This window comes from Anoplolepis gracilipes, chromosome 10 (genome assembly GCF_047496725.1).
Source record: "Anoplolepis gracilipes chromosome 10, ASM4749672v1, whole genome shotgun sequence".
NCBI classification, from domain to species: Eukaryota; Metazoa; Arthropoda; class Insecta; order Hymenoptera; family Formicidae; genus Anoplolepis; species Anoplolepis gracilipes.
The window spans coordinates 804,090-828,903 of NC_132979.1; the positions used below are offsets into that span (position 1 = coordinate 804,090).

Below are 24,814 nucleotides of genomic sequence, written 5' to 3' on the forward strand. Positions count from 1 at the left end.
CGGCGATTATTTTTCACGCTCCGTTGCAAGTGTATCAATCGTGGACAAAGTATTTATTAGTAACTTATTAGTAATTTCAAAAATTAAATAAGTACTTGTGTGTGATTTATAAGTGAGTTTAAAACTTATTCGAGCATTGAAACAGAGAGTAGGTGTTAGATATTACAAGAATATCATATATTATTTAAGTGGAAAAATATGCGACAGAAATTCAAAAATATTCTACAAGGTAAGCTTTCATTAGATTGTATAAGTCTATTTCACAATTGTTATTACAAGTATTAAATATCCGGACTGTAGATATATATACTTACATTTCAATAAATTCCTTTAAAAAAATTATAAATTTCTAATATGTTTCCGAAACAAATACATTCATAAGCGAATCGGTTTAAAAAATGAACAAATTCGTGCAAAATCGACTTTTACGAAATCAAAACCAACGTGCATAAAAGACATTTGCATGAATCGTCAAGCGTGACTTTGTCAACTGTGACACGTCATTCTCGCACGTGTCTTATCATATATCACAAGTGAAGCAAATCTTGAAAGTCAGAATATAGAGGAAAGATAAGAAGGAAAGTGAGATGAAAGTGAGAGATAATTATCAACGTTATAAAAGTGTTTGATATTCTAAATTTGTCATGTTATTTTTTCAAAGCAGAGTAATATTAAAAAATAATATTTCAAAAAATTCATCAGTGATTGCAAGTATCATCGACATTATATGATAATAATATTATGGTGCGGTAAAACGTTATGGTATCGATGGGGGATGGATGTAACGTTCTCAAGACATTCCGATATCTCCTGACGGTAAAGTAGAATGAAGTATATTCCCTTCGGCATATATTTATATACTATACATATATAAATTATTTATAATAAAAATTAAAACACGTATAATTTACATGTTTAGTATTATTATTTATTCATCACTAAATCAAACAAAGGAATAACCAAAAATAAAATCTCTCGCATCTGTAAAACAAACTCGTCTGACCTTTGGCTTCTATAACGGTATTCCGAGCGAAACTTTTCGCTAGTTCACTACAGCCTTGTTATTCTAGTTGTGTCGTATTCACACATATTCTGATATATGTATATTAGAGAATAGAATAATCAAAGATTATTTTTTATATTCATATTTATACGAAAGCAATCGCGATTGATAACATAAAAATTCTTAAATGCAGAGAGGAATTTTAAGAAAGATTTCTTTTTAAACGGCACTTTAATAAAAAGCCTCCAGAAAGGCTTATCAAGTCGTTCGTGATAATTCAGAGTTGTGATTATTATGTAAAAATAATAATAACATAGGTGTCAACAAGTTAGAATGAGCACCCCGGTATCGTCAGGTATATGGCGGGTGTACATAGTATTTACATAGCAACCGACACCACAAAGGAACATGCAAGCCCCGAGCGGTAGTCTAAAGTATCATTCACATCTCGCAAAAGTCTTTACAGAGAAGAAAAATATGTTTAAAAAAATGTTGCAAAATTGTAAATCGCCCATAATTTTCGAAAATATATAATAACGTTAAATTCTTGATATTAACAGCGTGTTCTGTCTTTAATATATATATTTATATTTAATATCTAATATTATATATAGTGATACAAGTATAGTTAAATTTGTGAAATTTAAACTGCCATTTAAACATAATAAAAAGAAAATAATTGTGTAAATATAAAAATAATAAAAAAAGCTCGAATAATATTATGACAGATCGCGTCAGATTGAAAAGAACAAGAAGCTCTTATATGACCAATGAGCTTAATCTCCATTGAATCAATTACTTATATTTCTCCACTCAGGCGCATTACATAGATTTATAACGTGACGTTACGCGACATGTGCTACGATGCGTCGCAAAAGATATCAATTCTGTGCTACAAATTATGCGACAATTATATTGTGTGTATATATACTCGGCGTGATATCTACTGCGACTTCTCTCTCTCTCTCTCTCTCTCTCTCTCTCTCTCTCTCTCTCTCTTTTGGATTTTTTTTTAGAAGATTGGACGAGAGAATGTGGAAACGTGCGCGACATCACGGCGAGGTCTTTAGATCTCTAGAGTACGAGAATTATGGACTTAATGCGAAAAGCCGCAGTGTGACTCGAGGGTGATCATTGTCCGCGGTTTAAATTTACATTAGGACTTCGTGCTCGAGCGTTAAAAGCATAGCGACGAATGAACGCCTCGTAACACGTACGTTTAGTCTGCACGGTTCGAATGCAAGAAAGAGTCTGTGCGTTTAAACAACCGGGGTTCTACGTTTACGCGTTGACACATGGAGGAGTATTTTGCACGCATCCCCTCGTTTACTTTTATCTGAGGATATTTGCAAAGTGACTTGAAAATTGTCTCTTTTTTCCACCTCTTTCTTCAACAAGTTTAATTATATCAAAAATTTTAATGCAAAAACTTATATAATTTATTATATAAATTTTTAATTAAAAAATCCATATAATTATATAAGTTTATGATTTAAACTTTTTGATGTTATAATTAAACTTTGGACGGGTTAGGGAAAAAAGTAATTTCTGAAAAGGTTATACATTAATCTTCTAAAAAAAGGTCACATTTGAGTCTATCGATATTTTAACAATAAAATATCCTGAAGGGCTTGCTGAAAAAAATTACTTTTTAACACTTTTGTTGTTCATAATCATTTTTTTTTTTTTTCTTTTTACAAATGTCAAGAAATATATAGAAATATATATAATAAAATTTATATTGTTATACATTTTATATATATTATTTTACTATATATATTATTATATTGTGGTTAGGTATGGTAAAATATAATAAAATGATTAGAGCCTACACTTTTTTTAAATAATTATCGTGATATCGCGACGTGTAAATTCTAATCACAAAATGGCTTTCTGTGCTCTCGCGGAAAAAGTCGTCCAGCTGGCAATAATTAAAAGTGGAGGGCGCAACAAGCATAAGCATAGAACTCTATCTATAGGCAGAGAGGCGAATGGAGAGGCGGCTGATGGCGTATAACCGGGCATCGAACCGTGACCCGAGCACCTGTTGCCGCCTCCACGGTCGTGGCTCAATGTGAACTGACCTAACCTGTCCCTACTTCCTACGGCAAAAGATGCAGCGATTCCACCAGGCCAACCAGTAAATAAAAACAATGCCACTGTCAACAGCTTGAAGAGTTAATCTATGAAAATCTAGCTTAAACACTATATACACTAGCATTATATAGAACGCTATATAGTTCTTGACTTGGTCGACCTTTTTGTAATTATGTTGCATTATATCATGTAAAATATTATCAATTTATTTATAGAATTAAAACGATTTAAAAATATAGTGCAGTAAAATAATTGAAATTTTTGTATTTTTGTATTTTTTAATCTATTATTTATTCGTAAAAAGAAAGAGAGAGAGAGAAAGAAAAGACTCATAAAAATTCTCTATATTTTCAAATCAAAGTTCAAAGTTCTGTTATTAGGTAAATCAATTGACACAATTGTACGCGATTGACAAAAGCAATTTTCAACTGAGAAAAATTTTACAGATGATTTATGGCGCTAGACACGTTATGATTCAATTACGCAACAATGACAGGTAGTTCCTGCATTACATCATCGTTATACAAATAGACGACTACGAAACGCGCTACCGACCACCTTATGACTAATAGCGCATAACAAACTTCAATTGCCACGGGCCATTAATATTTAACGAATAGATCCATATGTGATATATAAGATATTGACACTAAGCCTAGGCTTGACACCAACTAATACGCGTGTTCTGCACATCAAATTATATATACATTTTCGCGATAAGAAATCAAACATGTAAGCTTGGCGGAAAAATTTAAAAAAAAAAAAGAAATTATATATGTATATATATATTCGTTTCTCTCTCTGCTATGTAAATTTTATGGTCATTCATCTTTAACCCTCGCTCATTCAATCCCTACAATTTTTGTCTATTTGTATACGTCCGAGACCTCTCGAATAATGAAGACTATTGACTCCCACGCAGCATCATGCACGACATCCGAGACAGATAATAATCCGACGAGTCTAAACGCGCCCAAACCTACTGATACGATAGAAGAGACGAGAAGAGCGAGAGAGCTGAAAAAAAAGAGAAGTTCGTGGAAAAAAAAAAAAAATTATCGCGGTAAGATGATCTCTGACGCGCAACTCGATATTTACAGGGTAATCTCGAGTTTCTGCTCTCATCAGCACCCTTCATTGAAGGTCCCGGTCCGATGATATCACGATGTACAGACACGCGATAGGATTGTGCTAAATTTAAAATTTAATGCCACTGTGTAATGCCAAAAATGATTTCTTGCACACGATCTTTAATAAATTCAAAATATAGATTTTTAATTATTCAAAACATCTCGATGCAAGAATTAACAGTCTTGTTAAAAATAAATCACAAAAATAGTAAAATGATAAAACGGTAAAGGCAAAAAAAAATAGAAATCACAATTAATCGTTTCTAGTATTTTTAATTGCCTAGAGATTAAAAAAAGATTTATATATTTTTTTTCTTAAGAAACCGCAAAAAACTGTTTATTTATTCAGGCTACTATTAAAGTTTGTTAGTCTTGCCAAGCAGAGAGATATATTATTATAATTCTTTTTTTAAAATCCGAAGGTAGCGCCCAAAGTCTTTATGCACCGACTACTACCGACAGGTCTTAGAGAATAGCGGACTATCAATTTCACTCATTATCCATTACTTTTGACGTGACCCTAATCATCTCTGGGATAATACTGACAGCGAAGGAGCAGAGTCGTCAGAAAACTAGTTGTACAATTGAATTCGAAGCACTCTTGCATGTTACTTCAAGCTATTCAATGTTACGAAGGTCATTGTTGATCGACACAATCTTCATCAATCAAAATAGTAAAAGCGAAATAAATATGTAATCAAAATAGAGGCAAGTTTCTATAAATAATTTCTACATTAATATTATTAAAAGACATATATGATTACATTATTATTACTATTGTGTTAAATAGAAATGTTTTATAGATACGTTATAATAGTAATATATTACATGCATTATAAAGTAAAATTTAGACACAAATTAAGCATCATCAAAATAGACAAGTATATTCTATGTCAAAAGAAAATTCGAAGTTTCTTATCTGACCACTCTCTTTTGACAATGTAACTCACGAAGATTCAATTAATGATAATGTCAATTGACAATAGTTATGAGTGATTCAATCTACAAGATAAGATGCGTAAAACGTGACAAGCGAATATTTTTAGACATTTATAAAATGAAAAAATGTTTTTAGGCAAAATTGTAATGTTCTAGATGTCACACATCTTTCAAGTTTATTTATTGAATTTATATTTATTTGAATATAATATATTCTAAAATTTATTTTAATATTTATTTTTCGTAAAAATATTTAAAAAAATATTGAGTAAAAGAATTTACATAGAAAAAGTAAATATATGTCAAACGATGTATCCTAATTTTATCTACGAATGATTTTTTTATATCATTAATATTAAAAAAAAATAAATAAATAAAAATATTCACTGTCACGCTCTATGCGTTTCCCATGCTGCAGAAAGATATCATAGTATCCATGGGAGAAGAATTTACATGCGAATGATACAGCCGGAGACTGGGCATCTATATCCCCGTGGTGTCAAATTACGCTAAAGTGCATAATGAATTTAGAGTAGTACGTGCTAATTGAACTATCTTGTAGCAAACGATGAGTTCACTTATGTTTGCCTCGGAGAAAGTATGTCGCAAAATAAAACGTATAATAAATTATAATTTTTGCTATATATTTTTTTATATAATTTATATAAAAAGATATATATTAAATATATTATTACATATTATACATTAACTATTTATCTAATTGCGTGTGTAAAGCTTATGTATCATTTCAAAATCTCATAAATAATAAAAAATTTTAGCTTTATTTTCAATAATTTTACAATTTTTGATAAATAAACAGTTTTGCATTTTCTGATTCAGTAACTAGAATTATTTATTTAAACCATCAGGATATATAAAAACGTATCTACTCAAATTTTGTAAAAAAATTCCCTGAGTTTCTAGATATTTTTGTGTCAAGTAAAGAAAATATTTTCAAGATTTTTTTTAATACAACTGTCTCTAAAATAAATTTTCTAATGTTTTGATTCATGCGAAGAAAAAACACACAGCCTCCTAAGTTTCAAGCTCGAGAATGCTAAATTTATAAATATAGTAAAAAAAACTGAAAAATCTTTTTATAAGACGAACATTTTTTACTTGCATAAAATTTTCACTCCTTTATCATTAAAAATTACAAAGAATATATAATTTCATATTCAATATTATGTTAAGCATTGACTATAAAATCTATACATTTATTTATTTATAATATATTTTAAACGTATAATTTTTTTTGACTAGCTAATTGATGTGTATAAAGTTGGTGTATCTCTTCGTAAAAACTTACTAATTGTTGAGATTTCTAGTTTTAATGGTCGGTATTATTTGTTTAATATATCAAGAATTCTAGAATTATTAAGAATAAAGCCTAAACTCTCAACAATTAATGAGTTTCTAAGAAGTGAGACGTCAGCTTCACACATATCCAAATGGAAACGTATGCTTTGCTCCGCGATGAAATAATACAAGAATAATTTTTCTCTACACGGAGAAAATACAATAATAAAAATTAAAATACATAACATTTGTAATCATAAAATATATTAACATATATACAAGAAATCACGCGCGATATTTTGCAATATTATATATATTATTATATTATATAATTGATTTTAATATATATATATATATATATATATATATATATATATATATATATATATATATAATATGTATATACGAATATATAGGAGTATTATGTTTTACAAAGATAATTGCAATTATTCAAGTATTTTGATGCACAAACTTTATGCGCATATCAACATAGTTGTTAACAAATAATAAAATAAATATATAATTTATTATTTTTATAATATACAGAAAAGATTATTAATACTTTTATATATAAATTTATGCATGTAAAGAAATACAAACATTTTCCATTATGTATTACGTATAAAATATATAAATATATTGATATGCGCATAAAATTATTTGTAAAAGCATTAATGATGCTTTCTGTATACGTGTACAATTAATTTATTACAGACGAGCAGAAATACGAGTGTCTCACCTTGATATTTATATGGTATCCGGATTTAATTCATTTAATTAATATTCTAATTTTTACGCATAGAATTTCTTATAAAGCTATTGTAGAATTTTTAAACGCTTAAAATCTGATAAGAAATGCTAAAAAAATTGTCAGCAGACAGCGTGAGACTTGGCGTCTTAGTTTGTTCCGAGCTATTTTTTCTGTTTAATAGAACTTTGTTTACCAGAACTTTGTTTAATCAAGAGCTCTAGAATTATTTAAAAAAACCAGAACTCTTAACAATTGATGAGTTTCTACAAAGTGAAACACAAGTTTCACATACACACCTGACTGTTTAGGTTTATAATATGAGAGTAAAATTATCAAAAAAAGAATTTTCGAAAAAATTCCTTGAATCCTAATAAAATTCCATGATACTTCTCTGATTTTGTCAGATACAAAAGAAATCCCTAAGGTTTTCCATGTTTTTCCAGGGAGTAGACACCCTGTATAATATAAAAGTATTGAAAATAAAGAAAACTCTTAATTGCTTATGAGTTTCCACGAAATGATATTTCAGCTTAACGCACATTATATAATTGATTAATAATCAATTACAAATTTATTACTTTTCAAAACTTTTTAATTTCTTTGTTGAGGCCAGTGCTTTTAAAAGCTCTGTGTACAGTTTCGAACCGAAATAACATCAACAATTTAACATTTTGTTCGACCGGATAAACTACGTAGAGTCGACGTTGATCGTGATCAGACTATAATCGCGGATGTTTACAATACATACTTTGAATTAACGATCATCGTCCGGGAATGAAAAAAAAATCAATTTATTAAATTCATTTAATCAATTGATAAAATCATTCAGACAATACTTCACACGCACTATACTGCACTGCGACCGTGCATCTTGTCGCTATATTTATCGGCGAAAAGTAAATAACCATCGGCTAAAAGTAGCCACGTTCGTGAATGTCATGTCAATGTTTGTTAACATTATAACTCTACGAATGCACGCTGCGACGGAAACGCAAACGCATTAAGATGAATCAGCACCCATCGGGCAGTGTCTCTAGATTTTGCAAACTCACCGTGCATTTGCACCATGTGAATAAGAAACTGGTAGAGAATCAAGTTCAACGGCAAAGAACCTTTCCTACGTGTTATTTCTGAGATGCTAAAATACTGCAATTATTGCTTCGTGCTTTTGCATCAACGATCTGTGTAGAGATTTGTCATAAAAAATATTTTTTTATATATCTATTTATCTATTTTCCGAACCAAACAGATTAAAGTTATAAAATCATTTAATGTAAAAAGATTTTGATAACATCATTTTGAGCTTTTATCTATTTTTTTAATTCTCTTTAAATTAATTTAATAAAATTTATTTAATTCATCTATTTAATAAAATCTAAGTTTTATATGATTATTATTATATAGTAATAATTATATACTATACTCGTAATTTTTTTAACAGTTTGATTATGAAAATCAATCGCATGATTTCACGTTACTTATTAATATGTAAATCTTATTTACTTTTTTTATTTTCTTTTTATTCGACTTTTATATAAATATTTTATACTTTATATTTATATATATATATATATATATATACGAGGCTTTTATATTTACTAGAATTATGACTTTTTCTTGTATCATCACGATTAGACACGAGAATATCGCAAAATACACTTTAACATCCCGGAATACACACAAGAAGCTCATCTGCCGTAGGCGTACAATGAAGATAAAAAGCGGGAAATCGATGCAATCTCACTATTACTCACCAGCGATTCGCAGGACAGCCCGGTCGGCTGGATCGAGTTGCAGGATGCTCAATGGCTTGTCCTTCGCCCATTCCTTCAGGCTGCCGTCCAGCTCGAACTCCATGATCCCCGCAGCCGTGCAGCTGATTGTTCTTCTTTACACCATGCTCGAGAGCCGCTACGATGGCAATGTCCTTTTACCACTACACCACTACAATGTCACGTGTAACGCGGCCGTTCATTCACATTGTTTACACGACCGATCTGCTGCTTTTCGTTGTCTACTGCCCACGCGACACGTGCGTCGCGACGCACGTGCGTCTACTGCTGCGAAAAACGTAATACACACACTTTCAGCCTTCCCGCTCCCCACTACCTCTCGTTTTCTCTCTCTCTCTTTGCTTTTGCGCGGATCACGCGAGCGTCGATCTCGCGTTTGTTTACACATTTTGTGTATTTATATATGTATATACATCCGCACGGCGAAACGTAAGAGAAAATAAATCGAGACTGGAATAAAATAACGCGTGTAATAACGGAATAATGCATTGTTTCTGCGCGGAATAATATTTTATTTCCCGTTCCTTAGTAGCGCTTACAATTAGATTTTCTGTTAGATCGCGTGAGGCTCTAAACCCTCTATGAAGGAGGACGAAGGGGGAATTTACGAGGGTTGTGGAGGTTACGAATCGTGTCGCACGCACCCACCCCACTCATTGAGGCCGTTTTGCGGTGCTATTATACGGGGTGTTTGAATCGTACGTTTCCGAGAACGCCGGCTGCCTAGGAGACGAATTGAAAATACAAGCTACCTCGAGGTCTCGAGGCACTTGACCTTGTCCTTGATGGAATATCAATTACACTCGTACATATGTATGAGCAACGCGCGAGTTTCATCACATTGTTATGTTTATTATATTTAGGGCCAAAGTGGTGTTTGAATTTTATATGTAAATCTCTCTTTAATAATAATTTTGCAGACCGTAAGAATTCTCATCATTATTTTCTTGTGTCGATTAGAGACATTGTATTTAGATTGGACATAATTCATGTGTATTGTTTTCACATATCATACACAATATGTATACTAATATCTTTGGCAAAATTCCGCATTCTTTTTTGTTGAATAAATTCCATGATAAATAACTCGTATTTCCTAGATTGGTAAAAATTTTTAATTATATTACACTATTGTATTTTTCTTGTATTAAAATAAAAATTAATATAAAATTGTTAGTAACATTTATATCTTCAAAGTTTTTATTTTAAAAATATACTTTTTACAAGTAATTTAAATAAAAAAAAAACTTTATTACTATATTGATTCATTCTTTTTTAAACTACAATAATTGATATAAATTTATGAATTAAAATAAAAATATCTTTTTGTCAGTTTATTGGATAAAATCCATAATTTACCATGGATTCTTCCACCCATTGGACTTTACCTGCGAACCCTGCATACACAATCTACATAACAATAACATCTTGGATGTAAAAACCGCTATAAAAACACTATTCGTTCTTTCATTAGAGCTCCGTACGTTGACTTTTATTCCACGATGTGGTCAAACCCATCGAGCAAATGGACTTCCATTCGCATTATTAAGCAATCGTATCGAGTTTCCGGAAGTGTCGAGTCGCCGGATTCGCGGCGATACCGTTGAATTATCGCGAACAATCGAAAAGAAGTAAACGTGGCCTCTCCTTATCAAACGCAACTGATTATAACGTTGTGGAAACAAAAGCGCGCGCTCGTTTTAAATCACATCAAATCGCCACCGTTATAACGAGGCCACCATTAAGGCCGCGCATATTCGTCTACGAGAAAATCGCTATGAATGGAAGAGGCAATGCACACGACGCGAAACCCGTACACGGGTGTAATTAAGAAGTGGAACACGGTAGCGCGCGTGGAAGCGAGCTCTTCGGGCTCTTTTCTTCTTTTTTTTTTCCTCCTCTACAACGCTTTCGACGACGCGACGCGGATATCCGTTCCACTTACAAGCTTCGAACAGCTTCGATTCGCGTAAAATAATGCCGGTTCGGACGTAATTGAGCGATTCGCGTGAAGGGGCACGAAATGTCGCACGGTCGAAATTTTCATAAAAAGGAATCAGCTTATTTAATTATACTCATTGTCAGCGTTAGAATTTTCTAAATTTAAAATCCATGTCAGTGGTAAAGATCAGTATTTTCCAAAAAAAAAAAAAAAAAATAGTTTTTTTTAATTAAAAATGTTAAAATAAATAGAATTTATTTTTATCGATATTCGTCAATTGAAAGAATTTTTTAATTTAAGCTTATAAATTCCAAAATAAAATTCGTAATAAATTAGGAATCAATATAGCAAATAAATTAGGTTTTTTTCAAAATATATTGAATGACAAACACGAATGAATTTATATATTGATAAAAAATGTTAATTCTGTTACTATTACATTTTTTCATTAAACTAAAAATTAATTAAATTTTGCAACATTTTTATTTTAAAAATTTTTGTTTTAAAAATTTTACATATTAATTTGAATGAAAAAAGACTTTATTATTATATTGATTTCATTTTTTTAAACTATAATAATTAGTAAAATTTATTAATTAAAACAGAAATGTTTTTGCATAAAGTTATATAAAAATTATTTTAGTATATTATATATTACTCATTTTTATAGTTTTTTTTCTTATTTATTCTGTTATTGAATAAAATCGAGAATATAAATTTACTAATTGTTTTTCCACTCATTGGATTTTTCCGATCAATTCTAATTATATCTGATCGCGTTAAAGAGATATAACGTCATTATAAGCGTGAAAACGAAAATAACTATAAAATTGGATTAGATCCGAAAATACGTACATTTTTTTTCGTGCTCTTCCTCCGCTTCAACAATATACTACCGGTTAATTTTAATGAGATTAGTGAGTCGTAACACGCGCGTACGAATCGACACAGCTTACGATAGTTTTGCTTATTGTTTGAAAGACGAAGCGACGCCTCTGGGATTACTGGTTTTACGAGAGCGACCATTAAGGAAGTCTCATGAGGGTGCTATACGTTTTATAACCGGTCGCCGACGAAAGCTCAGACATCTGCCGCTCAGACATCTTTCGCTTTGTAGAAGCCGGTCGCGACTTCACCACACGCACGAGATAAAAGATTCAGCCTATGACACGTGTTCTTATGTAGATACCACTACCGGTTAAATTTTAACCGTCGTATTCTCATCGCATGATTGGCGGCGAATGGAGCTTTCATCTCTAACGCGATCTGCATGCCAAGGAAATAAAATGATATCATGTGTTTACCCGTAAATGTGCCGATAAAGACCAAGATAAGAGTATACCAGGCCTCTTTACAATGTCAACTTACAATTTTTTATGACATTTAGCTTCGTACAAAAATTGTAGATATTTATTTATACAACCTATTTCATTACTTGATTACTTGAAGATTAGAAAGTAACAAACGGAACATAAGCTCGTGTTTTGATTCAGTTTAGACATCATGAATATTAATGTTTCAACACTTTCCATATACACATCAATATTTTCATACCTCTTTGCCGTTTCAATATGTTTATAAAGCTAATATGAAAAGTTGTCACTGATAGTGAATATTTGAATTTATTATAATAAAAAATCGTGAAAAGATTTAATCAAAATTTATAATGCAATAAAAATTAATATTTACTTTTTATATTTTCATTTCTATAAAAAAAAAAAAAAATTATCTTGGAAAATTAAACCACTCTAAATATTTTGTAAGAAAAAATATTTCTTCTGGAAACTCGAACGATATAATCTTATCTCATAATTAATCATCTCATAATGAAAATCGTGATGAATCAAATGAATGAAAGTGAAATCAAATGAACAAAATCGTTTAAAATTATCGCGAATTTTTCGAGACACGCATCTCATAATGCAATCTTACTTTTTTTTATACGAATACGAAAATGAAAAGGTAAATATACATACATGGCGTGGGTGAGAAAGTTTATCTGTATTATTAAATACGCCGCTTATCGATCGGCCGACACATATCTGCGATTTTTTTCGGAAAGTCCTCCTGGTTTCAAATAGCACCATATGTATGTAGGTCGAGGGTTGCGGCAGCGATAAATTTTACGAGAAGGTCGGCGGAAACGTGAAACCGGTATCGATCGAAACTTTCCGAGATCGCGGGATATTTCGAAAACAGCACACGAGAAACGTACTTGCGCGAATCCATCTGTATCGATCAGAAATCACGACACGACGACCTTTCAAAGAAAAACACCATTGACTCTCAATGATAATCTATCATCAACACCCTACCTTATTTTCGATCCGTTTATCACTGCTATCGTGATTCTTTTACACAATAAAGCTCGCCGCTTGCGTAAAATTGATTACTATAAATTAATCACTGCACAATCTATATCTTTTTTAATATCGCGAATTAATTTAGCATGAAAACAATGAAAACTCGCACTGTACGTTCGGACTTGGAGTAGACAATGTCTACTTTTCTGCAATTGCGCGAATAAAGTAGGATTAGTCATATCGATTTATCAGTGTTCCACATCTCTTCGTTCCTTTCTCATATAAGTGTAACGTAATATTAAATTAAGAAATCAGCGAAAGTAAGAATATTCATTCACAAAACATGAATATTTGACAAACTGACTCTTCATCGCTTTGAAAAAGTATCTCCCGTATCTACTTTTCACTTTTGCACTCGTTATCCCTGATGATACGCGTGCAACATGTGATTGCGATAGAAATGCACTCACGATACATGGACTTTCGACGCGCGAATCGATCCGGCGAGTAATAAATCCATTCCACGCGAATTTGGAGAGAAAAAAAACGAGCGTCGCACGCAACTGTCGTTCAATTGTCAAACAATGTCAAACAATGTAACGCAACGCGCACATACGTTGTCGCGCTCGCGCTCTTCTTTTCTTTTCTTCTTTTTTTCTCGCAGCAAACACCGTGCTGTGTAAACCACGGTTAGACTAACCTCGTAGCCGTTCGCCAAGTGTAACGAGGATTCGACTTACTTCCGGCGTTCTCATGCGTCGCTCCCTCCCGTGGTCGGTCGTCGGTCGTCGGCGCGACCGCTTAGTTGGAGTCTCCACTAACTTTAGACGGCGGTGGAGCCACGCGACGATGATAATTCACGCGTGCCACGCGTAAAGAGGGAAAAGCGAGCGAACCGCGACAACGGACATCCGAGAGAGAGAACGAGAGAACGAGCGAACGAGCGAGCGAGAGAGAGAGAGAGAGAGAGAGGGGAAGACAAAAGAGAGAGAAAAAGAAGAAACTTACGCTGGAAATAATTCCTACTCGCTTCCTGGTGCGCCACCGCCTCATCGTCCGCGAGGACGAAGAAAGGGCGCGAGGTGACAAACCCCCGGGATGCAAAACGCGTGGATCGTCGACGATAGTCGTTGGTCCGGGCGTTCGTGAGAATGGAAAACAAGCTAAAATCGATGTTTCTCCACCGGCGGCGAGCACCCACACATAAACACGCACACGCACACACGACGACGATACCGAACTGGCACTCTGACGATCGCCCGGCGAACGCGCGTCCGCTTTAACGCAAGGCAAACGTGGCGGATCGCAATAATAAAGTCTATCAGTGACCGTCGAGCCGCGAGCGTCCGCCGCGCATTATCAGCTTATCGCGCCACGATTTTCGCGTCACGAATGCCCGACCCGCGGTCGTACACGGACGACGGACGACGCGTCTAGCAGACGACATTTTGCTTTGAGCCGAGTCCGCCCGAAGCGCCACGAAAATGGCCGATCGGAGCGACAGGGGCGGCTCGTCAAGTACCGCGAATATTCGATTCAAATTTATATCAGCTGTCGCAATATTCAATCGTGAGAGCTTTAGCTTGAACCACTCGCGAGATGTTTCGTGCCATTGTCGCATAAAAATACAAGTTTCCGATTTCTATTCGTATATATAATATATATAGTATATATAGCGATTGTATAATTTGTACTTTTATTAATCCTTATAGAGAGCACATTTTTTTGCTCTGTTCCTGGTCACATGTGAGTCACAAAAGTCTTGTCACAGTTTTATCTGTCTTAAAGAAAAATGTACAAATATCTATTTATATTCCTTGACATCTATAGAAAATATAATCATGTATATAGTAATAATAAATTTTTAACATTTTTTTTATTGATTGAAGTCCTCTATTAAATGTTAAAATATCGATAGAATAAAAAATGACCTGCATGTGATCTTTAAGGATTAAAATACGAATACTTACGATATAAATCTCTGACTTTTTATCATTCTTTATAATGACGGTAATTATGATGAAACGAATTTTTTAAGTATAGCACAGTATCCCTACATTTTCTTTTCTATATAAAAAAATAAATAGACTAAAGATAAAAAACTATTTACTTGCAACGCAATATAATAACTTCACATCTCGCTTCTAATTTCGAAACCTTCAGCATTTCAGTTTCTTTGGTTTCGGCACCTTCACGATATTTAGTATCCTTGTGGATTCAGTTGAAATATCTTCGTCACGCATATATTGTGCAAGAACTAGTTTCTTGAATTAATATGCGTGTTGCGTCGTGTAACCGGCATGCGTCGTAACCAGCGTGGCAGTTAACCTTAACTAGGTGTTCACGGGCGATCACATGCGCGTTTCTTTCTCTCACTCTCTCTATCTTTCTCTTTCTCTTTCTCTCTTGTTCGCTCACGCGGCGTCGCAAGTTGGACTATCCTGCTCTAATAGCCGAAAGAATGTTAATATTACGACGAATGTCAAGCCGTGCAATAAAAAACTAACAATCTTTATTACGTCTGATGTTATAATGTCTTTTGATTCGAAGATTTAATACTTCCGATGAAAATTTTATTACGAAGATAAAAAAATATATTTTAGTTATAAATAATATTCCTTTCTTAAAAGTAAAACGTCATTTTTTTCAGATAAAAGATTAGTGAATATTCTTAATAATTTTGTACAATATTAATTCAATAATTTCTGCTAGAAAATAGAAATAATTGTGGTTTGATCGAAGAATTCTGCGTATTATAATTATAGCTTTCAATAACACGTCTTTGATACATATAACTCTGCAAGTTATGTGTGTGCGTGTATGTATGTATGTATGTATGTATGTGTGCGTGTAAGAGAGAGAGAGAGAGAGGGGGGGAGGGGGGGGAGGGAAGGAGACCTCGGCTTTTTTTACCTATAAAATCACTATTTTAAATTTATACTGCAGCATTTAAAAATTATAATTGGTATGTACAATCGATTGATATAATATCGATACAGCTGATCACAGAAGAACAATGACATGTACATATATATCTGGTGATACTTGCATTATCGACGAACTTTAACGAGGAAATAATGAGGAAATATTAAAAAGTTAGGGAACCTCCGAGTACGCAAAAAGCGGAAATTGCGATATTGATGAATAACAGAAATTCTTATTACGCCATTATCTCATTATACAAACCCATTACGAACGAATGACCGGAACTGTCGGAGACATTTACGGTGATTTTTTGCACGCGAGACTCACTTTGGAATAAAAAAAAATTGTGAAAAATGTACGGAACGACTCCGTGATTCTCTGCGACACATTACTGATCACAGTTCAAAATCTATCGAATACTGCGATTCTTGAAATATCGAAAGATACAGTCAGTTACATCTGTTCGTTTTACAATTGCATTTCGTAACATGAAATATATTTAATCTTTAGGATGAGAAAAAGAATAATGATAGAAAAAGTAGTATGAGACTAAACGAACAAATGTTTTAATGTTCAAATCAAATTCAAATTATTATAATGAATATTAAAAATTATTCCTAAATAAATAATCTCATATTGCATAAGATATATATATATATATATATATATATATATATAGCAGCTAATTATGAAATAAACATTTATTTATCTGATTGAAAGTAAAGGAAGCAAGACTTGACACTAATTTTCGCAATTAAGAAAATGTGTTAAATTATTAAAATGTATATTATTTATAAATAATTTTTGAAACGATTCATTAAATAATGTTAACGTAATGCGTTGTAAATATTCTGAATTGCATATTATATTAGAGCATAGTATCGAGCCAAAAAAAAGTCCATAAATTATTTGCATAAGACGCTCCAAGGAAAAATCTGACATTTCAACAAAAACTGCTTATTAAATGCAAGATGCGAGAAAACGATTACGAGAGTACGTACACGGCTTGCATGTTAATATTAATGGAATGTGAGATCACTCCTATATAAGTGGGGAGCTGACAATTTTTCGTTCCCGGCGTTACCTCTGTCGTTGCAAGTAGCAACCTTCAAAACCTTTTGCCGCGGTTGATGTCACCACTAAATAAAGGCGGTGATACTATCGATAAATCTGTTGTTTCCTCTAAGTATTGAATGAGTAAACGCGTTTAAGTATATTTGACACATGGTATGTCATTATCGTGTTGAATACATTTTATCTCGATGATCAGTCGGTACCGTTTTTGATTCATGATGTAACGTTAAATCAATCGATATCTCTGATATCTTAATGTTATATATAAATTTAGAAGATAATGTAGAATTGTTGTAAGCTCTCTCTCTCTCTCTCTCTCTCTCTCTCTATATATATATATATATATATATATATATATATATATATATATATAAAATTATGTAATAAATATTACAAAAAGCCTATATTCAATATGATAATTATGTTACACATATATTATACAATGACTAGTTTTCATTCATAGACAACATATCGTTTTTGTGATAATCGATTTTAGGCCATGTAAAATTTACATTGGCAGTGACATTTCTTTAGTAGTGTATCATTTCTATATAGAATAAAATTCAACATTCATTTTACACTTCTATCATAATCAATTTAAAAGTTTTTATTAAACGTGCTGAATCTTCACATGTTTCAGCACTCCCTTACTCTTTTTATTATCCACAGCAACAGTCTTCCACACATGTTCCAAGTTTTCACGAGTAGTGCTAATTTCTTTCTGCAATTGTCCGATTGTTTCCTCTTTTTGTCTTAACAGATGTTTGAGACGTTGCAATTCTTGATGATATTCGTCTTTCATCCGGTGCACTCCCAGTTGCTGCACCTTCATATTTTTCTCCGCCATTGCTAATTGTTGTTTAGCACCTTCGTGTACAATCTAACAATAATAATGTAATCATGTTTAAAAAATCAATAATAATGAAATATACATAAATATATATGTATTTTATATACCTTTAATTGTTCTTTTAAATGACCTACTCGTTGCGTAATAGTATCACCGAGAAGATGAATACTTGCATTTTCATTTTCTGTTTCATGTAAAAGTGCAACCAGCTTATCTCGTTCGGCAACTGCTGTTTCGTATTCGCTGAACAACTCCTCGCAGTACATTGTAGTCTTCCTCAATTGCTTTTTGAAAGAATCTCGTGATACCTGCATAGAATGTGCCATTTTTTGAAAATGTTCCAGTTTTCGTTGCATACGTCTAAGAGAAGAGAAAAAAATTAAAAATTTATGTAAACGCACGCTATATAAAAATCAAATTTATAAAATTTCAGAAATCTACAACAAGTATATATTAATATACTTACTTTAAACTTTTTTCGAAATTTTTATTCGACACTTTCAATTGATTTCTTTCTATTGTAACTACATCTAATTGCGTTTTACTTTGACAGTGCAATTCTTCCAATTCTTTAATGTGAGTGGCTCCTTTCTCTTTCTCAGTTTCATATTGTTGTTTCAGTTTCTCAAATAGCTGTCTACATTCGTCAACAGCAGCGCTATGAACATGGATAGGTATCGTTTTCGTATTGTCGTTTTGTAACTTTCCATACTCCTTATAAAGAAGATCATATTTCCCTTGAAGACTGCTCAATTCTGTCTTTGACGCCAGATATTCCTCATGAAGTCTATTATTATCAAATGACATTGTCTGCACTTTCTGTTCATATAATGTATGGATCTCGTGTATCTTTTGTTTCTGATGAGCAGTTTGTTTTGAGTAACACTCGTTCAATTCCTTGAGTAAGTCAGCATCCTCGGATATCATCTTGACTTCATCTGCATACCTGGTACACTAGAAAACTTTTACTACAATAATTTGTTAAGTGCACAATAAACAATTAAAACAAATTTTTATAACTAGAATACCTTTGATCTTAATTTCTCCATTTCATTTTGCATACACTCATTCTCTGCGATAATCTCTTTGCATCTTGTACTGAAATCTGCAATTTCCTCTTCATATTTATTTAAAAGTTCTTGTTTCTCCAATAGATTTTCCTCATAAGCATCTAAAAGTGGGCCTAATACATGAGTATTCACAGAACCCCATGATTCTAATACTTTTTTGATATCGTCTGCTGGTCTCTTATAATCTATGTCATTAATATTTTTAGATAGCACATTTTGTCCCAATTCCCTCATTTTATCTTGATATTTTCCTAACTCTGCATTTAAGTGATATATCACATTTTTCAAAAGCAGTACATCTTCGTTTAGTTGAGCATTTTCAGACTTGTATCTTTGATTAAATGTTAGAAGGTTGGAATTAGTTTTCTCTACTTTTTGTAAAGCTTCAATAGATTCCTTGTGATATATATGCAATCGATGGTATTCTGTTTCACGTTCTGTCAAAATGGCATTTAGTTTCTCATATTCTTGTTGAAGACTCTCGTGATTCTTTAACAACTTGTGATATTTATTGCAGACTTTTGACATTAAAGAATCCTTTTCTTTTAATTCTGTAATAGTCTCTAAAATTATATTATAATTAAAGATTGAGAATTTTTACAATTATTCTCTTAGTTAGTAAAATATTATTTATATTGTAATAAAATATGCTTATAAAAGAAATATTATAATTCTGTAATAGTCTCCAAAATTATATTATAATTAAAGATTGAGAATTTTTACAATTATTCTTTTAGTTAGTAATATATTAGTAAATATTATTTATATTATAATAAACTATGCTTATAAAAAAAAAAAAAAGAGAATATTTACCAGGGTTTATCGCAGAACTTTCAAGTTTCAGTGTCAATATCCGGTTTTCTTCGACTAATCTATCAATTTTCTTTTGAATACTATGTTTGCCATTTTTCTTAGGTAATGCAACATTTTCATGGTTTCTATTTTTATCTGTTATTTCTTCAAATTCACCATTACCTCTTGAATGACGTCTCGTTCTATGAAATCGTCTGTAACGATGTAATGGCTTGTGTACTGGTTCCAGTTCATTTTCACTGACTTTACGACTGCTATGCTGCAATTGTAATAAAATTATGTTAGATAATAAAGTAAAGTATTACATTTATACTAAAACTTATTTTATAAAACAAAACTATAGAAAAAAACATACTCTTTGAAAATATTTATACCAGTTACCTTATCTTTATTACGTTTATCAGTACTGTTATCGCGATTTGGCATGGTCTGCATCTGCTGCTAAAGTACAAGTAACAAATAACAGTTTTTAAAGAGTCATTTGCACATGCAATTCTGACGTCATTTGCGTAATACCTGAAATTGCATTAACAATAATCTTGAATAAGTTTTGGAAAACTTAGGTTTGTTTGTGTTTTGAGCGCAGCTGATTCGACCACCATGGCAACCAGCGACGTAGTACCAGCAAGTTACGTCAGATGACACTAGTCTGCACATTTATATGAGGTTTTGTCCTGATAACTTTTACGCAGCTTACGATAGATGGCGATAAAAGTAAATTTTGTAATAGTTTCTCACGTGTATGTACGGTCAGCTATTATAATGAAAACGGACGTCGCGCGAATCAATGAATAGGCGACATATGCATGCGTATGACATTTCATTCAAGTTCATTCAACGTGGGTCCTGACAGAGAGAGAGAAAGAGAGAGAGAGAGAGAGAAGCGAGAAGAAAGAGACAGAGAGAATTGCCATTTATAATAAAATTGCTCCAACTCTATATAACTTTTATGTTCAATTTATTCTCGTTAAAACTCGTACGATTACAAAAGCAAATTATAGCGCGTAAATTATTTTCGATTATAGAGTTTTAAAATTTGACTTTACATGAGTTGTAATAATTGTAACATTGGCAGAACTGTCTATTGACCTAACGAGAGAGCTTGTCCCCATACGTTTGTCTGAACGAGCGATATACGATAACAACCGCAATGCAGTTCTTATTAAAATGACTGCCTGTCCCTGAGTTGTACCGTTTTACACGATGATTTGCAAGCAAATTTGATTTCATCGATTATTGTCAACGAAATATTCTACCACTAAACTTCTTCGTTTCTACGATTAAGGGAACAGCAAAGTAGAAAGACTTCGTACATTTTATGGAGACGTTTAAACATACATATTTTAGTTATGTAATAATGTCGTAATAATCTATTCTTGAGATACTCTTAGGTAATACTTGGCCACAGCTGACACAATTAACATTATCATTTCCGAGGTAATTTCAATGTTGGCAATTATAGATAGAACGACCTTGATAAAAAGTTATATTATACACGTTTCCATTTTCACAGAATATCTGATGATTGATAACGGAAATTGAATGAGACACAATATACAATATTTTTCCTACATCTGTAACAATTAAGAAAATTTGTAAAATCGTACACACATGTAGTTGTTAATAACAAATCATTTTTTTTTTTATAGTTGGACTATTCATGCTATCGTTATGTTTTATAATATCAAATGGCTCATTGTATCAAAATTGCAACTATTTCCAATATTTAAAACCTGGTAGCATTTATTACGTGTACAATCCTGACTATCCCAACGTTTCCAAAGGTCGACAGTCCTGCAAGTGGATTGCGGAAAGTGACTATAGGATGAAATTAATATGCAATAATTTTAACGTACCATGGGTAAGATTCCGTGTTTGTAAAAAAATCGAATATTATTGAAAAATATTTATTACCGTAATCAAGTCTGCATTCGTGAAAAGAATATAATTTCATTTTCTAAGCTTTAAGTCAACAAAACAAAATTAAACATATTTGTTACTACAATAATTAAAATTCACAAATAAATCAGAAATTTTTTTCACGATAATATCTACAATATTTTTCACAGAATTTCAAATGTGCCTTCGACAGTCTAACTGTACACGTAAATAAATCCGTGGCAAATTCCTACTGCGGGAATGAGACATTTAGCGTAGAATCGACAGGAAAGGTCATGACCATTGAATTATCAACCACGTTCTGGTCATCGGGAGTTAAGTTTTTATGCGAACTACAAACGATCGAAGAACCAGAGGACGATGATTGTAGATGCGGATGGAAAAATCCGGTGCGTGCACCGAATAAAACTGAATAATAAAAAAAAAAATAGAACACAGGAACACATATCGTTTTAATTTGAATTTATCGCAGACGAAAATAGTAGGAGGTATGGAAACTGGAGTGAACGAATATCCCATGATGGCTGGTCTCGTTGATCCTTTTCAAAGAGACGTATATTGCGGAGCAACCATCATATCGCAAAGACACGTTTTGACTGCCGCACATTGCTTGACTAATAGAAATACAAGTAACGTGGGCGTACTTGTGGGGGATCACGATCTTTCTACAGGTAAAGGCGCTTATCCTCATCAAAGAGAGACCTATAAATTTTCCAATAAAACATAAATAGTTTCATTCAATTTTTATCATTAAAAATATTAATCTTTTAATTATTAAATTTATATTCAGGATCCGACACAAATGCCACGCATCTTTACAAAGTATCCAAATTAGACATACATCCTCTTTACAACGATGAATCCTTAGAAAATGACATAGCCATGGTAACGACGGATTCCATTATAAGCTTCAGCGAGGAAGTAGGACCGGCTTGTCTTCCGTTTCAACATCAGTCCGATTCCTTCGCAGGAAATTATGTGAACTTATTAGGCAAGCAATATTCACTACATGTTTTCAGAAATAATTAATTTTCGTTGTTTCACGAAAATTGCATAATAAACTTTTGATGCGTTTAATTTAATCGAAATATAGGTTGGGGAACAACACAATTAGGCGGAATGAAATCAAAAACTTTACAGGAAGTTACGTTAACCGTAATCACAAATCGAGAATGTCGTCGATGGGAACCGAATTTATTATACAGCCAGTTATGTACTTATGGAGAAAAGAAAGATGCCTGTCAGGTAGCACAGTATTTTTTTGCGCAAATTCTGTAAAATTATTGCAGAAAAGGTTTATCGTTCGTATATCTATAAATTTGACTACAGTTTGACAGTGGTGGTCCCGTCCTTTGGCAGAATCCGACGACGAGACGGGAAGTTCTCGTGGGTATTATCAGTTCCGGGTCCGGTTGCGGTAATAATGATCCAGGAATCAACACACGTATCGGCACTTACTTAAATTGGATTCTTGATGTGACGTCAGGTAAGTAAATGAAATATATGTTATATCACATTTCACGTTATCATTATCTTATTTACTCTCTTACAGGTACTAATTACTGTAAGACTGAATAAAGAGGAACAAGTACAATCTAGAAAAAAAAGATTACTTGTTACGTAGAAATTATTTATTATGTAAAAGTTATTTCAACTTATTATATATTTATATATAGATCGTAATGTATTTATGTGTACTCATTTCCATGAGAGATATTCCATGACATATTATAAAATGTATGAATTATTTGATGTACGTATTTATGAGCTATAAAATACATATTCCTGATTTATATCTTTAACGTCATACAGTAAATATATTTCATCTACTGCCTCAGCCAAGACGCTGCAATCGATATTCTCAGACCTAGATTATATGTATAGCTTTTAATAAATCTCGAATAGATTCAATATGGAACTTTGAATATTCAATTTAAGTTATTATGTAGCACATGTCTGATGTGTGTATTTAAATAATTTGAACAGATATATTGAAGAGTTTCTCGAGTAAATATTTACAACACTATATTTCGACGCATATTAAGATATATAATGCTTCAAAATCACTAAATTTTAAATTTATTATAATAGAGTTATAGAGAGAGAGAAAATTGTATATAATAAATTTATTAGTTCAAGAGTTGTGTGTGTATGTGTGTGTGTGTGTGTGTGTGTGTGTGTGTGTGTGTGTGTGTGTGTGTGTGTGTGTGTGTGCACTTATGAAACCGTAGATTATCTTTAATAGCAATTTCTACTTCCAATAATCAACATTAACGGATCGTAAACAATGTTTCATTATTAATAAGTTCCTGAATGAGGATGTGACATTAAACCGTCTATAGGAGGGAATCTATGGTAAACGTCCACTTACACTGACCAATGTAGTATCATATTAGCTTACTTGTCATGGCGTATATGTACCGAAGATTTACATCGTCCTCTTTTACTGTGCTTACAGAGAGAGAGAGAGAGAAAGAGAGAGAGAGAGAGAGAGAGAGAGAGAGAGAGAGAGAGAGAGAGAGAGAGAGAGAGAGAGAGAGAGAGAGAGAGAGAGAGAGAGAGAGAGAGAGAGAAGGAAGGGAAAAAGGGAAATAAAATGTATGATATAAATAGATATAATAATTCATATTCCAAACAATCCTCGATCTATATATAGAAAATATGGAGTCTTTATCATAATAAAAATTGATTTCTATAAAGAAAACTTTTATATTTTTTATTTCGATTATTTATAAATAAAGAGATAAATATTTATAATTCACACAATGTAAATTATCATACTGTGTGTTAATACAATATCAAGTGTTCTTGTGCAAAGGCAATGTTCTACGAACGCGTATCGGTTAGTGATAATAGTTTCGTGTCCGGCACAGATTTATTAAACAAATTGATTTCTTCGATATATGTATTGTGATAATATCCTTGA

General features: G+C 32.3%; 3 protein-coding genes across 11 annotated transcripts in view; 1 reads left to right on the plus strand and 2 right to left on the minus strand.

Moving 5' to 3' along the window:
- The window catches only part of Shot (dystonin-like protein short stop), a 109,494-nt gene extending 94,817 nt beyond the window's left edge, over window positions 1–14,677 (minus strand). For 3 of the 8 annotated variants that reach the window (XM_072900357.1, XM_072900356.1, XM_072900353.1), the window contains exons 1-2: window positions 13,270–14,180; window positions 8,974–9,279 (exon numbers count right to left, since the gene is read on the minus strand). In XM_072900357.1, the coding sequence (XP_072756458.1) occupies window positions 8,974–9,076 (103 nt within the window). In that variant the 5' untranslated portion in view covers window positions 9,077–9,279; window positions 13,270–14,180. Of the gene's footprint in view, window positions 1–8,973; window positions 9,280–13,269; window positions 14,181–14,265 lie in introns of those variants that run through there. The other 5 variants (XM_072900355.1, XM_072900354.1, XM_072900369.1 and 2 more) reach the window with 5 other exon arrangements.
- On the plus strand, window positions 7–23,575 carry LOC140670026 (venom serine protease 34). 2 transcript variants are annotated; one of them, XM_072900377.1, is made up of 8 exons: window positions 7–229; window positions 21,639–21,850; window positions 22,059–22,277; window positions 22,361–22,559; window positions 22,679–22,879; window positions 22,982–23,133; window positions 23,218–23,374; window positions 23,441–23,575. In XM_072900377.1, the coding sequence occupies exons 1-8, from the start codon at window positions 199–201 to the stop codon at window positions 23,464–23,466; spliced, it is 1,197 nt and encodes a 398-aa protein (XP_072756478.1). In that variant the 5' UTR covers window positions 7–198; the 3' UTR covers window positions 23,467–23,575. The 2 variants fall into 2 exon arrangements, with proteins under 2 accessions (XP_072756478.1, XP_072756479.1); XM_072900378.1 differs by having other exon boundaries at window positions 23,248–23,374.
- Window positions 17,680–20,828, minus strand: LOC140670023 (centrosomal protein of 89 kDa). Its single transcript, XM_072900373.1, has 8 exons — window positions 20,728–20,828; window positions 20,506–20,638; window positions 20,371–20,430; window positions 19,990–20,248; window positions 19,135–19,739; window positions 18,573–19,060; window positions 18,214–18,466; window positions 17,680–18,136 (listed from the first exon to the last, which is right to left on the minus strand). Exons 1-8 carry the CDS (start codon window positions 20,811–20,813, stop codon window positions 17,867–17,869), a joined length of 2,154 nt encoding a protein of 717 aa, XP_072756474.1. The 5' UTR covers window positions 20,814–20,828; the 3' UTR covers window positions 17,680–17,866.
- Window positions 23,576–24,814: the final 1,239 nt, after the last annotated feature.

Coding starts and splice junctions, on each gene's coding strand:
- LOC140670026 (XM_072900377.1), top strand. CDS start 199: ATGCGACAGAAATTCAAAAATATTCTACAAG. Junction 230..21,638: donor ATTCAAAAATATTCTACAAG/GTAAGCTTTCAT, acceptor TTTTTTTTATAG/TTGGACTATTCATGCTATCG. Junction 23,375..23,440: donor GATTCTTGATGTGACGTCAG/GTAAGTAAATGA, acceptor ACTCTCTTACAG/GTACTAATTACTGTAAGACT.
- LOC140670023 (XM_072900373.1), bottom strand. CDS start 20,813: ATGAAATGTCATACGCATGCATATGTCGCCTATTCATTGATTCGCGCG. Junction 19,061..19,134: donor TGGAGAAATTAAGATCAAAG/GTATTCTAGTTA, acceptor AAAGTTTTCTAG/TGTACCAGGTATGCAGATGA. Junction 18,467..18,572: donor AATTTCGAAAAAAGTTTAAA/GTAAGTATATTA, acceptor CTCTTCTCTTAG/ACGTATGCAACGAAAACTGG.